Below are 12,901 nucleotides of genomic sequence, written 5' to 3'. Positions count from 1 at the left end.
CATAACCTGTTCACCAGGCTCTCAGTCGGCAGCCAGCCCCCAGCACGGCCCCAGGGCTCGGCCTCACCACACTGGATAAACTGGGGGGCACTCTGCCAGAGAGGAGGGGAGGATGCACCAAAACCACCACGGATTTGAGCCTTGTGCCACAGCCCTGGGCTCCTGTGACCCTGCTGTCCCTCTCCACACACGGGCGCTGAGGACAGAAGGGAGGAGGCAAAACGCTCAACTGCTGCCTGTAAAACAGGGAAACAAGGAGGAGGAAGGCAGGGTTTGCTTCCTTACCCTCTCTGTAACTCAGGGGCACACAGGATCAGCCTCCTGAGCTCTTTCTGGCCCCACAACTTCGAAATGAAGCACCCATCACCGTGCAAAGCCTCGGGATGAGCATCCTCCACTTCCCAAAAGGGGCTCCACTCCTTATAAGGTTCATCCTTCAGGTAGCAGGGCCCAGCCAGAGCCCTCCTCCCACCCACCTCACTGCTGATCAGTCAATCAAGTTTGAAGGGCAGCACCTTCCCTGAACCATTTGATTTGAGCGTGGAAAACACGGGACCCAGAGCCAGAAGGGGAGAGCGGGCAGGGAGCCACTCGCCTTTAGAAAGCAGGCTGCAGTGCAAACACTGCTTATTAACATTGACTAGGTCAGAAAAATGGGGAAAAACAGAAAAAGAGAGAGAAACAAATGCATCTCTGGCACAGTTTCCAGTTGATTGTCTGCCATGAAAGCAAAAGCCAGCTGCCATGTTAATTATTCATGACGCCTGGCTCAGAGGGGAGGAAGAGGGGCTTATGGAAGCCACTCAGCAGTGGAAAATTTGCATATGTAGATAGCAGAGTTGGAAAAAGAGGTGGAGTACTCCTCTACAAGATAAATGGGATGCACAGCATTTCAGCGTTTCCTGATGTATTTTCTGCAGCTACAGAAGTCACTAACGCTGAGGTCAAGCAACAAGTGTGTGTGGGTGGGTGTGTGCACAGCGACACTGGGTAGAGAGGAACCACAGAGGGGTTTTAGGTGTGACCAGAGTTGTTCACTGCTTGTTCCTGTCACAGGCATCTCAGGTTGGAAGGTTGCACGGGGTAAAAGAAATCCCAAGGGAGCAGTGAGAAGCTCATCCACGCAGGATGAAGGATTATGATCACGTTAGCCACAGGCTTGGAGATTGTGGATTTAAAAGAGCAGCGACAAAATTACACCACACACCTGAAAACGGGTGCAGGCTGCTTGTGTAGCAAGTCCAACACTTTCACTGCAGGAGGAAGGCGTTGGAAAACCACAAGGAACTGAGAACAGCACTGCAGCTGCTGGAGCTGGGGTGAGATTTCAGCCTGGGGGTGTGCAGTGGTGGGGGAGAGCAAGGAGTGAAACAGCAGAATTTCAAGTACTTTGCTCCACACACAATCCAAAGCATGCAGAGTGATTGGGGTAAGCAGGGAGTCACAGGAGATACTCTGGTTGCTCTGCTGTCATCACCTAAGGAGGGAGTACAACACTCAGAAAAACCCAATATCTTTGACCTCCTGAACAATCACTTCTCAAGATTCCAAACCATTTTCATGCTGAACTTAACTTTTATCTTGAGAACAGCCTCCCTTTCTCCAGTTTCTCCAGACATTGTATAACTCCAAGAGCAATTTCCCCATATGGTTTTGGACCCCTTGGAAGGTGATTTCAGAAGGTGAGCACGAGGCACACCTGTCCCACACCTGTATGCAGGTGCACACAGCAGGAACACAGAATGGGAAACAGGAATGATGCAGAACATTGAAATTCATCTCACCAGGACCCCCCTCAACTGGAAACGCTGCACAACTGAAATAACTCCTACACAAGCTTAGAGAGCAGGACTTGACTCAGAGCAATGAGGTGATAAAGAAAATAACCAGGAAGGCAGATGTGGGAAAAGGAGACTCAAAAAACGGGGAAAGGCTCCAGTCCTAAATACTGTGAGCAAGAATGGCTTAGTCTCTTTCATAAAGGTTTTGCATTTTGTGGATTTGTCTCAGTAACTCACAAATTCCAAATAATTGCCCAGGAGCTCTGGGGCCTGACTTCCCACAGTGCCTACCCTGTACCACCTTTTTGGCTCCTCTCAGGAGACAGTTTGGTGTTTCTTTTCCTACCACATCCCCAGCAAGATTTTAATCTTTCTCCCAAATCTGTCTTCCTCTCGATTTTCCAAACTGAGAGGAAGAAGGGCAGAGCCTCTTACAGTGCTCAGTGACAACTGCTGTGCATCCTGCCTAGAAAAAAAGGCAGATCAAACCCCAGACCTGTACACAACTACAATTATCAAGTCCATCCCAGTTTTTATCCATCCCGCTTTTTTGAGTTGCTGCCCCTCTCTCTTTTATCTCCCATCCCACACCACCAGCTCCACTCCAAGATCCTTCCCTGGTCAGGGTTTCATCCTGTCTTTCAGGCTTCAAACTCACCCCCGGCGTGAACTGGAGACATCTGATGGGAATTGCAGTAGGATGTGCTGGAGGAAATCACCCATCCCCTTCCCAGCATATCCCACACAACTCACTCGCTCCTGTGATTGGGTCAAAGCCCTCGGATGTGAATCCTACTGAAAGCCAAGACTAAATCTCATTTGCACGTAATACAGGAACGCCAGAAATTAACATTTAATATCACCACAAAGCCTTCTGGGCCTGCCTCAGAGCCCAACGGCCCCAAAATGTTTCTTCCAGGCCTTTTCCCTGATGCTGTGCCCCAGAAGAAAACCTTGGCAGCTCCTCTGAGCCCTTGTGGGATAAGTGGAAGGAAACTCACTGACCTTTCTTTGCCCACCGGACATTCCCCTCGCTGGAGTGGACGTGGTTTTCAAATTTTGTCTGCAGGACCGTGGCCCTCTCCCGGACTTCCTGAGGGTTCTTGCCACAGGATTTCTACCAGGGAGGCGGAAGGATTAGAGGAAAGAGAGAATTTGAGTCAGGAATAATGAAGCAGTTTACAATAGATTTAATAACAGTAAAATCACACAGCAACTACCCAGGGGCCAACAAAGGTAATCCTCTCAATATTACTAGAGGAGAAAAAAAAAATCCAGATAAAGATTGTTAAAGTCAGAGCAGCCAGTGAGCACCGTGTGGTGGGGAGAACAAATCAGTTTTAATTTTGTGTTTTCTAACATCTATCACGTATCTTTTTCCCTTGCTTTTCCCTTCCCTTTCTTTTTTTTTCCTTTTTTGGCTTCCAGGTACAACAGGCCAGATCCCACTGCTTGTTTCCGTTGGGAATTATTTGGAATAACTGCCCCCAGACCCTACACTAACAGTTTCAGAGTGATGCTGCAAGTTCCCCTGTGCACTTCCCCAAAACACCCAGAGCAGGAGATCACAAGCTCAAGAGAAGAAACCAAATCCAGCAGCTGTGAACAAAGGCAACCAAATGAACTTCTCACAAATTCCAGCATGGATTTCCACATGAAGTTTCCTCACTGTCAACACATCACATTTGACTGCAACTGCCATCACTTGGCTCCTCTAGAGCAGGACCAGTCCCTTGCACCAAAGGCACGACAGGATAAACTTCCTCAGGCCAAAAGGGCAATTCTGCACGTGTTCCAGCTTTCCTGGGATCAGACTGCAGGATGCAGCTCAGGAAATGGAAAACAAGCATTCCTGGGAGCAAGCTGTCACTGGGAGGAGAAGAGAGGCCCTCTCCCTCTCTGAGGGATCCAGGCAGAGAAAGGAATTGTGGACCAGAAAGGAAAGCTGACAGCAACGTGCAAAGCCAAGCATCCACGGATGTGCACCTCTCCCAGAAAAGGGCCACAGCTCTCCAGTGTGACTCTGACAGGAACCAGCATCCAAGTGGGAGAGTGCCAGATCCAAGGCAGCAACTTGATACCGGTCAGACCTCCATCGGAGCAGGGCTGACTGAATACCAACATCCAGCTCCCAGGATTCTGGAGGAGGCCAGTGCCAAGGCAGCAGTCCTGTTGTTCTCCTCTGGCAGATCTGCATGCTAATGCTGCAAACCCCTCTTTGCTCTGCGCTGCTGCCAGTCCAGAGGAGCCACATCCCACTGACACCACAAACAAACCCCAGGGACCGTGGGGGCTGCCAGCACCTGACACAAAATGCTTTCCTGTCCCAGATGTGCCACTCTGTACCCAACAGCAAATGTGCCCAGAGACAGAACTCAAATGCAGTTTAAATGCCCTGCACTGTGGCCTCTCTGAAACCCAGGATCCCACAGCTTCCAGCCACTGGGTAAAATTCCTCAACAAGGCAAACACACTTGGGGCTGGAGCTCCTGCTCACTCACTGCCTGGGCTGACTCCATCTCCAAGGACAGCTCCAAAGTCCCCCAGATTTCTGCTCTCTGCTGTCTCCCAATCCCCTCAGGAAAGGCTCAGGACCCATCTCACAGAACCACAGCATCATTTAGATCAGAAAAGACCTCCAAGATCATCGAGTCCAAGCTTGGACTGATCATCACTTTGTCACATCATCACGGCACTGAGTGCCACGTCCAGTTTTTCCTGACCACCTCCAGGGATGGGGACTCCACCACCTTCCTGGACAGCCCATTCCAATGCTTGACCACCCTTGCAGTGAAGAAACTCTTCCTGATGTTCCACCTGAACCTTTCCTTGAGGCTGTGCCCTCTCCTCCCGTCCTTGTTCCCTGGGAGCAGATCCTGACCCCTCACCTGGCTGCCCCCTCCTGTCTGTGGGTTGTCTTTCCTGAACCTCCTTTTCTCCAGGCTCAGCCACCGCAGTTCCCTCAGCTGCTCCTCACCTCATTTACTCTCTGGACCCTTCCTCAGCTTTGCTGCCCTTCTCTGGACACTCCTTTCACAGGTGCCTTTCACTTTAAGTAAGGTGTGCCCTGAAGCTGAGACCGTCCCCAGCCCAGGGGTGCCTGCAGAGCTCCGGTGACCCCGAGTGGAGCTGAAGAGGCCACTCCTTGTTGTCACTACCAAGTTTCCACCGCCGTGAAACACAAAACTTTCTGGCCCCGCCTGCTCCTCCCGGCCCCCCCAGCACTTTCCTTTTGTTAAGCCTCCTGGCAGCACCAAGTGTCACCTTCCCAGCGCTTTTTAATATGAATGTGAAATTAGTGAGGTTTGCCCTTTCCCCTGGCGGACAGAATCCTCTGTTATTAAAAAGTAAAGCACTTTAATAATGAAAACTTTTTCTCTTTTTCCTGTGTTTTAACTGTTTAAAATTAATGAGAAGGGCATAACGGTTGTCAAAGCGATATTGAAAGCTGGGTAGCCAGGACCGAATAAGCACGAAAATCCCTCCAGAGTGTTAAATAAACAGTGCTTCAGCCCCCTCTGAATCCCTGTGTTGGTTATTGTATACATTCTGTAACAGCACTCAGAATAGATCTGAGCACCGGGGAGGCAGAAAGGTTTCAGAATTCCAATAAAGGCCTCAAATTAAAGACAGCCTGGTGCGAATTCCAGGAGAAAATTAAAGAGACCTCAAGCTTAAGTGACAGGTGACTTGCTTCTGTGTCACAACTGTCAGGGGATTTAGTGATAATATGGCAATATATTACAAAGGACTTTTCTTATTCCCCCCTTTAGGTTTCAAAATGCGGCATCTCTTCTTCCTGGTGCTGGGGGAAAATAGTAAAAAAAAAAAAAAAAAAAAAAAAAAGTAAGACAAAAATGAGGGATAAAAAACTAGGTGCATAATTTTCAAAGTGTGAGGTCAGTGCAAGAGATATAAATAAAAAAAAAGCAAATGGCAGGAAAGATAATGTCCTCAGAAAACAGCTTCTCCCCTCCTATCTCCACCTTGTCTTTTATCCCCTTCAGACCCTTGAGACAGATCTCATTTTAAAATTGCACCCTAATGGGCATGAAAAAAATCCCAGTGTTTGATTCCTGTCTTCCAGGGAGGTTCATCTAAAAAACCAAACAAAAATATCCCCACCCCGAAAATAATAATAATAAAAAAATCTAAATTTAAAACTGACTCAGAGACAAACTGCGAAAATAAAACCTGCCCACGATTGAGTGTCTGGACAGATCAAATAAATCAGTGCTTCTGGGAGAGCATGGAAGCCATTGCATGTGCTTTACTCATACAGGCAAGCTTTAATCCTGGTTTGGAGGAGCAGGACAATTAATTTGAGACCTTACACACTTTTCCAAGACCCCAGAGATAAAAGCCTACCCCAGAGGTTTGCTTGATCTGCTCCCCATCTAAATTTGTTCCCTCTGTTAAATAAGCAGCACTGCTGCCATCGTGGAGAAACTGTGGGATAGGAGAACTTCTCCTGCCTTGTGATTCCTTAAAAGCCTGTTCTGGCAGATCCCAAACCACCTGCGTGATGACTGTGGACAGTAACAATGTTTAAAAGCTAAAAGAAGGAATGCAAGAGAAAAAAGTCAGGGTGCAACGTTATTGAAAGTTGTTTGAGACATCAGGGGAGCTCCCAAAAATGCCAACTCCAGGAGGAAAAGATACACGGATTTCTGTCAGAAGGAGGAAACTTCCAGTGATAAAGATGGCAGGTTTTAGGTTTGAGAGGTTGGGATAAGTACTGAAAACTTCTGATTTCATTAAGAGAACAAGATAATGAAAAAAAAAAAAAAAAAAAAAAAATTGAAACACAGTCTAAGACTAGACTGAGGTAAAAAAGTTCAGTCTTAAAACAGGGGGGAAAAAAAGAAAGATGGGGAAAATCCACCAAAAAGCCTGTCTGTAACATCTCCTGCTTCCATTATACTTCAAAACAAAATGAAGGATTTTGTTTTAATAACAACTTCTTACTAACCTCCACACACTTCCTCTAGAACTCACCAAGTCCCCCCTTGCCCCCCTCCATAAAAGTTGAAAGATCAAATTTATTCTCTTTGTAGGCAGGTGAACATTCACACGCCCAGACATAGCCACATATATATTTCATACACCTAAATATAAAATATACATTTTACAGGCACTTCAGCTTGCTCCCTGGCTGCACACAGAAGCCCAAAAAATACATGTTCCAACGTGGTACTTATAATGGACTTGAGTTGAGGCAATGAGAACTGAAGAGCATCATAATGAGGTTGCTGTGTGCAGGACTATAATAAATACATGGCTCAGAGCATGGAGAGCTGAGAGCAGAGCTGAACCTGCCTGCTCCTGACACCTCCTCAATCCCTCCCCGCCCCACTGCGCTCCCAGCTTATTGCACCCTCCATGTGGCAAATTCAGGGAATTTAATAGAGATTAACCCTCCTGAAAAACTTGGGAAATGCCCCTGCAGCTTCTGAGCTGAGTGCTCAGAGCCTCTACGGCGATGCAAAACACGGAGCTAACAAACACAACTATAAAAATGGAATTTAATAGAGATTAACCCTCCTGAAAAACTTGGGAAAAGCCCCTGCAGCTTCTGAGCTGAGCGCTCAGAGCCTCCACAGCGATGTAAAACACGGAGCTAACAAACACAACTATAAAACACGGAGCTAACAAACACAACAAGTCCTTGATTGCATTAATATATTTTTCAAGTAATTCCTGAAGGAGTCTGTTTCATATTGACAGAACTGTTGTAATTCTGTCCCCATTAAGTGATACTGGATTTTTTTCCCGTGAAGAGAAACTCTGTTCTTAAATCCCACTTCTTTCAGATTGAAAGAATAAAAACTGGTTATTCTGTATTTCTAAGTTCCTGAAAGAGATTAAAATCATCCTGCAGCCACAGTGGATGGATCTCAGCTCCAGTGAAGTCAACAGCAAAATCCCCCTCGCTTTGATGTCAGAGGGAAAAGAGGAATTTAATCCCACCTTTGAAAGCAAAAGGCACCAAGTCCTTCTGCGCAAGTTCCTGCATGCTGCACTGCCCAAAAAGCTACTGCTCCTTTCATAGAGGGGCTGGGTTTAGAGCTTTTTTGAAGGAAAGGAAGAAAGCCAAAAGAAATGTATTTTAAAAATTCTGCACTTAAATGTGTAGAGCTTTTGACAATTTGGAAGCATGGTAGAAATATCAAACTGACCAGTTTTGGTAGCAAACAGGCTTGGTTAAGTTTTTGTTGCTAAAAAGGCATTTTCTTGTGCCACTTTTCAAAACTTAAATCATAATTCCCTGGAACAAAACATGTTCTCTTTTTTGCCCACTTCCCAGAAATAGAGTTTGTTCCCACATCTGGAACAGCAAATATTCTGTCCTGTGCCAGTAACAAATTTAAAGTAGAATTTTTGCATGAAAGGGATTGTTGAAAAAGTCTTCGAAGGAAATCTGAAATTACTCCCCCTATAAGCACACTTGGGACAAAAGGAAACTATTTATACACGGAACTATTTAAAATAATTTCTGCACTGACAAAGCACAACTCAGCTTTGTTACAAGGCGATCTCCACGGCGCGATCCAGACATTTAAAACACAGGCACTACAGGCTGATTTCAGCCAAAAAACCAGTGGTGGGAGAGAGCTTCAAACAGAGCTGCATCTCAGCTGAGCTCAGATGTGGCTGTCTGTGAGGTGCAGGAACGCAGAACATCTTTCACAGGCCGTGTTCACCAGGAACACCACGGCTCCCACCAGCCAGCGCCGGGAACAAGGCGCCTCAGACACGCGGTAACAAAAGCACGGGCAGGCAAAACAGCAACAAGAGGGGAAAAAAAAAAAGAGCGTGTGCTGCATCATGCTTGACACATTCTTGACTCCCATTCAAAATGCGGGTTCTTGCAGGATTTAATTTGCCAGAGCGCAGCAACGCCCGAGACATCAATTGCAAATGAGTGAATTCTGTGAATTAGCAACTTGAAGGCAGACCCAAAGCTTGCCCAAGTCAATAAAAAGGTGCCTGTCAACCCAGGGAGCTTTGTTTTAGGCTCCAAGTAAATGCAGGTGATAAAAACCCTGATGTAACACGTCACCAAATGCATTTTCCTTGTTTCTTCAGAGAAGTTTAGAGCCATTTGTCATCTCCAACAGCATTTTAGTGCAGAAAACACAGGAAAAACAGAAAGAGTGGGGGAAGAAACACAGAGCTTTTGCATCCAGAAACCTTCCCTGTCTGCTACAAAGGTATTTCCTGAAGAGTTAGCAAGCAACTGCTTTCTGGGAACAACAAAAGACTGAAAAATTGTGATATGAGGTAGTTCTATAATTATTTACACTGTCTGACATCGTGGATGTAAAGACAGACACTAAGGCAGTGATGTTGAACTGGCAAGTGAAAAGTGGAGCAGAATAACTCACCTTGCTTCCTGGTCTGTGCAACCTGAAGCGATCATCTTTCATCAGGCAGGCTAACACCTTCTCCATCTTCAGCTCTGAAACACTGAAGCAACGAAAACAAAAAATTACTGTTTCTCCTACTCTGAAACACAGCGTGAAATGAGCCACAGATTGGTAATGGGGAGCAAAACAATTGAGATTCACAGTTCAACTTGAGAATTTGTTCCTGAAATACATGAGGCCTTAGCCCAGACACTCTCTCATCACCCCTGGAAGTGGAACTGCTGTAAAATCCAATCCCCTGCTTTCAGTGGCACAGAGACGCAGTTTCACCCACAATTTTGTCACTGTTTTAAGTCACCAACACACACACTCCAATTCTAGAAGAGCATCAAAATAACTGAGGGTGGACTTTCCATTCACTGAAAGTCTCCTTGGCTCTCAACCAAGAGGAACTGATGAAAGAAATAAATTAGATTACACTTCTGTTATTTTCATAATTTTTCTTTCCTTGCACTGAGACAATTGGGAAGCACCTCATTACTCTTTCCACCAAAAGCAACTCAAGACAGAGCTGAAGCAGCTCATAACATCAATGTTTCTTGTAAACTTGTTTTGTAACTATAAATAATAAGATCTGCAACCTCCACCTTGACCCCAGGGGTTGTCCAACATTTCTTTTTTCACTCAATGCCATGTGCAGGGAGCAGAAGGTTGGTTGTGCAGCTGTGAGAAAGAGACTGACTGAGGCACCCACAGGCTGGAAACACCTGGTCCTCTTTCTTTACCACTCCTGCTACATCCTATCTCCTCCAGTTCAGCTTCCAGAGTCTCTGGAATGAGACACAGTGCTCAGGCCTCACTCAAAGGATGATACTTTCATGTTCACACACATTTGTTTCCACCAGTGTTAGTGGCCACGCTCACAGAACCAAAGAGCTAAAGGTGTGCAAAACACAGCTCCTTCCTCTCAGAGTGACTCAAGTTCAGAGGGTAACAACAAAACCCCAAGGAACTCTTCCTATCAGCCAATTCTCCTGCAGTTTCCTTCCCTCTGGTCACTCTTTCTTTCCCACAGGATCCTATGTGATTCCAGCTCCTCGCTACCCTACTCAGGTCAAAGCTGAGGCCCTTTCCAATGGACAAACTCACCCTCCAATTCATTTATAGCCTCAAAAGCCACCTCTGACACCAGACACAGTTTGATTTCCTTCCCTGCTCTGAGAACTCACCTCCCCTCTTCATCTGAAGTGCAAAGCCAAAGCCCAGCCCATTAGAGACTCCACAGCACATTTTTTTTTTTTAAATACAGGAGACTCAGTCAGCTGTCCTAGCCAGGCTTCACACTGGGCATTTATTTTCATTCTGTCGACTCACATTCCTCCTGTAGGCTCAACCAGATGATTTATTCTCCAGTTCTGCTTTCAAGACACTGCTGGGTCCTGCTATGGCCCAGATATGGAAATGCTTACAAACCTGCTTCATTTCCAAGTGAGCAGTCCTGCTTAAAGGTGCATTTACAGCAGACTAGAAATTCTTTGTCCTCTTTAAGGCTGTCTTAAGGGGCACACACACCCCAGGTGACAGCACAGGAACAGCTGTGCAGCTCCAGGCCATTAATATTACAGCTGCATCCAAACTGGGTCCCATTTCCAAGGGAATTACTCAGATCATAAAAGCTGATGTCTGTGGGTCCAAATTTTCTGTAATGGGCAAAGGTCACGTCTAGAAAAGAAGCCAAGGAGTTCACTTGGGATTAATCCACTCTAAGGAAGAGAGGAATCTTTGTGGTCCAACAGTCCTCAGGTTGCTGAATCTCAGATGGTCAGAAAGCTGCCTATGGTTTCTGAAAGGAAGCATTGCTGGTAGTCCTCAATTTGTAAAGTACAGAAAGAAATTGTAACAACAAGGATACCTTCTTCCTTTCACTCCAAGTTCTCTAACAGCTGGCTAGCAGGAATGGATGAACCTCTGCCACAGTGTGTGTGACAGGATATTGTGATCCTCACCTGCTTCCCATCCTTCCCAGTTAAAACAACAAATACCTTTACTTTTGCAAGCTGCCTTTTCAACCTCAGCATCACAGCACAAGGAAAGGAGAAGGGGCAGAGGAACAGCCATCCAGCCTGGAAGGGATGTGCCAGAGCGGCCATCAGACACCCTGCAAGGGAGAGCAGCACCCCCATGTGCAGCTGGGCCACCCCATGCACAGATTCCTTCACAGAGGATGCAGAGAAAGGTGGGGGAGCGACGGGGGAGAAAGGGAAATGGAGCATAAAACGACAACCGAGGGTTTCTCTGTTTGGTTTTGAAAAGTATAACAGCAAATTAAAACATAAATGGCAACCACTTAAGCAAGAGGAAAGCGGACCTCCCCCTTCCCCCTGCAAAGGTTGCTTTGACAGGGCCATGAATGAAAATGTCAAACCTTTGACATTGATTTGTAGGAGTTGTCACCCCCTCTCGGGTCCTCCCCTCGCCTGGCGTGTCGCCAGCAGCAGATCCCTGAACTGGGTTCACAGCGGGGAGCGGGAGCTGGGAGCGGGGAACAGCACAACCCCAGAGAGGGAGGGAAACGACTCGTGCCTTCACGGTGATGCCTCTCCCTTTATAAATTAGTTAGGCCGCCGTTAGCAGATAAAGAAATTATCTGATAGCTGTCGAGGCAGGCACTGCGAGATTGCGGCTGAAGGGGCTGGAAGAGATATAAAGGGAAGAAAAAAAAAGCGAACCTCGTGTTTCTTCTGCTTGTTGCCTCCTCCCTTTGAAGGGAAATCTGTTAGTTGTGCTTGGAGCTGAGACAGAACATTTTGGAGTCTAAACTTTTTTTTTAAAAAAAAAAAAAGGAAAGAGGGAATGTAGAGGAAACATGAGTGTGCACGTGTCTGCATATCCACATTTACAGCTGGGCAGAGCAGCCACAACTTCCAGCCACACAAAGCCCAAACAGAAAGTTGCAGAGAGAGGAGGCAGCTTTGCTGAGCCCCAACAGGAATTACCGATCTCAGCAGAGCCAAAGTGAGATCGTTTTGGCAAAGGCTAACGCTGCTTTTCCACACTGGAAGCCAAGGAGAGGCTTCAGGTACCGGTGAAAATTAATTGCGAGCGATTTCCAATTTCAAAGGCAGTCATCTCTAATTCCGAAGTGGATTTTCATCCAGGAACAAAGCCACGTCTGCTCTCATTACTTCCGACTCTCAACATTCCTGGACTTGCTCCCATGCATGCTGGGGTGGGTGGAGGGGTTTAGGAAAAAACTCTGGGTCAGATCCTCATCCCCTGTAAACCAGCAGAGCGCTGCTCATTTACACCAGCTGAAGGCTGCAGGGACACATCTCATGCTTTGTCTCCTTCAAAATACATATTTTATGAAGTATTTACATTTCAATAAACCCAGCGGGAATTTCATTTAAAAAAGGGGAAAAAAAAAAAATCTCCAACAAATTAAAATAAAAGATTCACAACACATGCTCACCCTCGACAACAAATTTAAAAATTAAGCTAAGAATGAGGGGAAAAAAAAAAAAAAAAGCAAACTCCTGTAACTTGTGCAGACCAAGTCAAAAGCTACAAAGACTTGGGGTAAAGGAACAGAAATGAGCAGCGCTCGGGAGGCTCGGTGACATCCAACACACGCTGTCTCTCGCCCTCGCGCTGAATTAAATTGTCAGGATTATCACCATAATGCTCTGTTTATGAAGGGTAACGGCAATTTGTGCTGATGGCACTCGCTGCCTTGAGCTTCAAGCTGCC

General features: G+C 46.4%; 1 protein-coding gene across 2 annotated transcripts in view; it reads right to left on the bottom strand.

The window, feature by feature from the left end:
* DDX31 (DEAD-box helicase 31) overlaps positions 1-12,901 on the bottom strand; it is a 39,694-nt gene that overhangs the window by 6,220 nt on the left and 20,573 nt on the right. For both annotated transcript variants that reach the window (XM_058423071.1, XM_040082963.2), the window contains exons 17-18: positions 9,170-9,251; positions 2,787-2,898 (exon numbers count right to left, since the gene is read on the bottom strand). In XM_058423071.1, coding sequence (XP_058279054.1) covers positions 2,787-2,898; positions 9,170-9,251 — 194 coding nt within the window. The remainder of the gene's footprint in view (positions 1-2,786; positions 2,899-9,169; positions 9,252-12,901) is intronic.

The sequence above is a fragment of the Hirundo rustica genome, chromosome 20, assembly GCF_015227805.2.
Source record: "Hirundo rustica isolate bHirRus1 chromosome 20, bHirRus1.pri.v3, whole genome shotgun sequence".
In the NCBI taxonomy this organism is placed as follows: domain Eukaryota; kingdom Metazoa; phylum Chordata; class Aves; order Passeriformes; family Hirundinidae; genus Hirundo; species Hirundo rustica.
The sequence above is the reverse complement of the archived record's forward strand: the minus strand, read 5'-3'. Positions and strand labels throughout refer to the sequence as shown.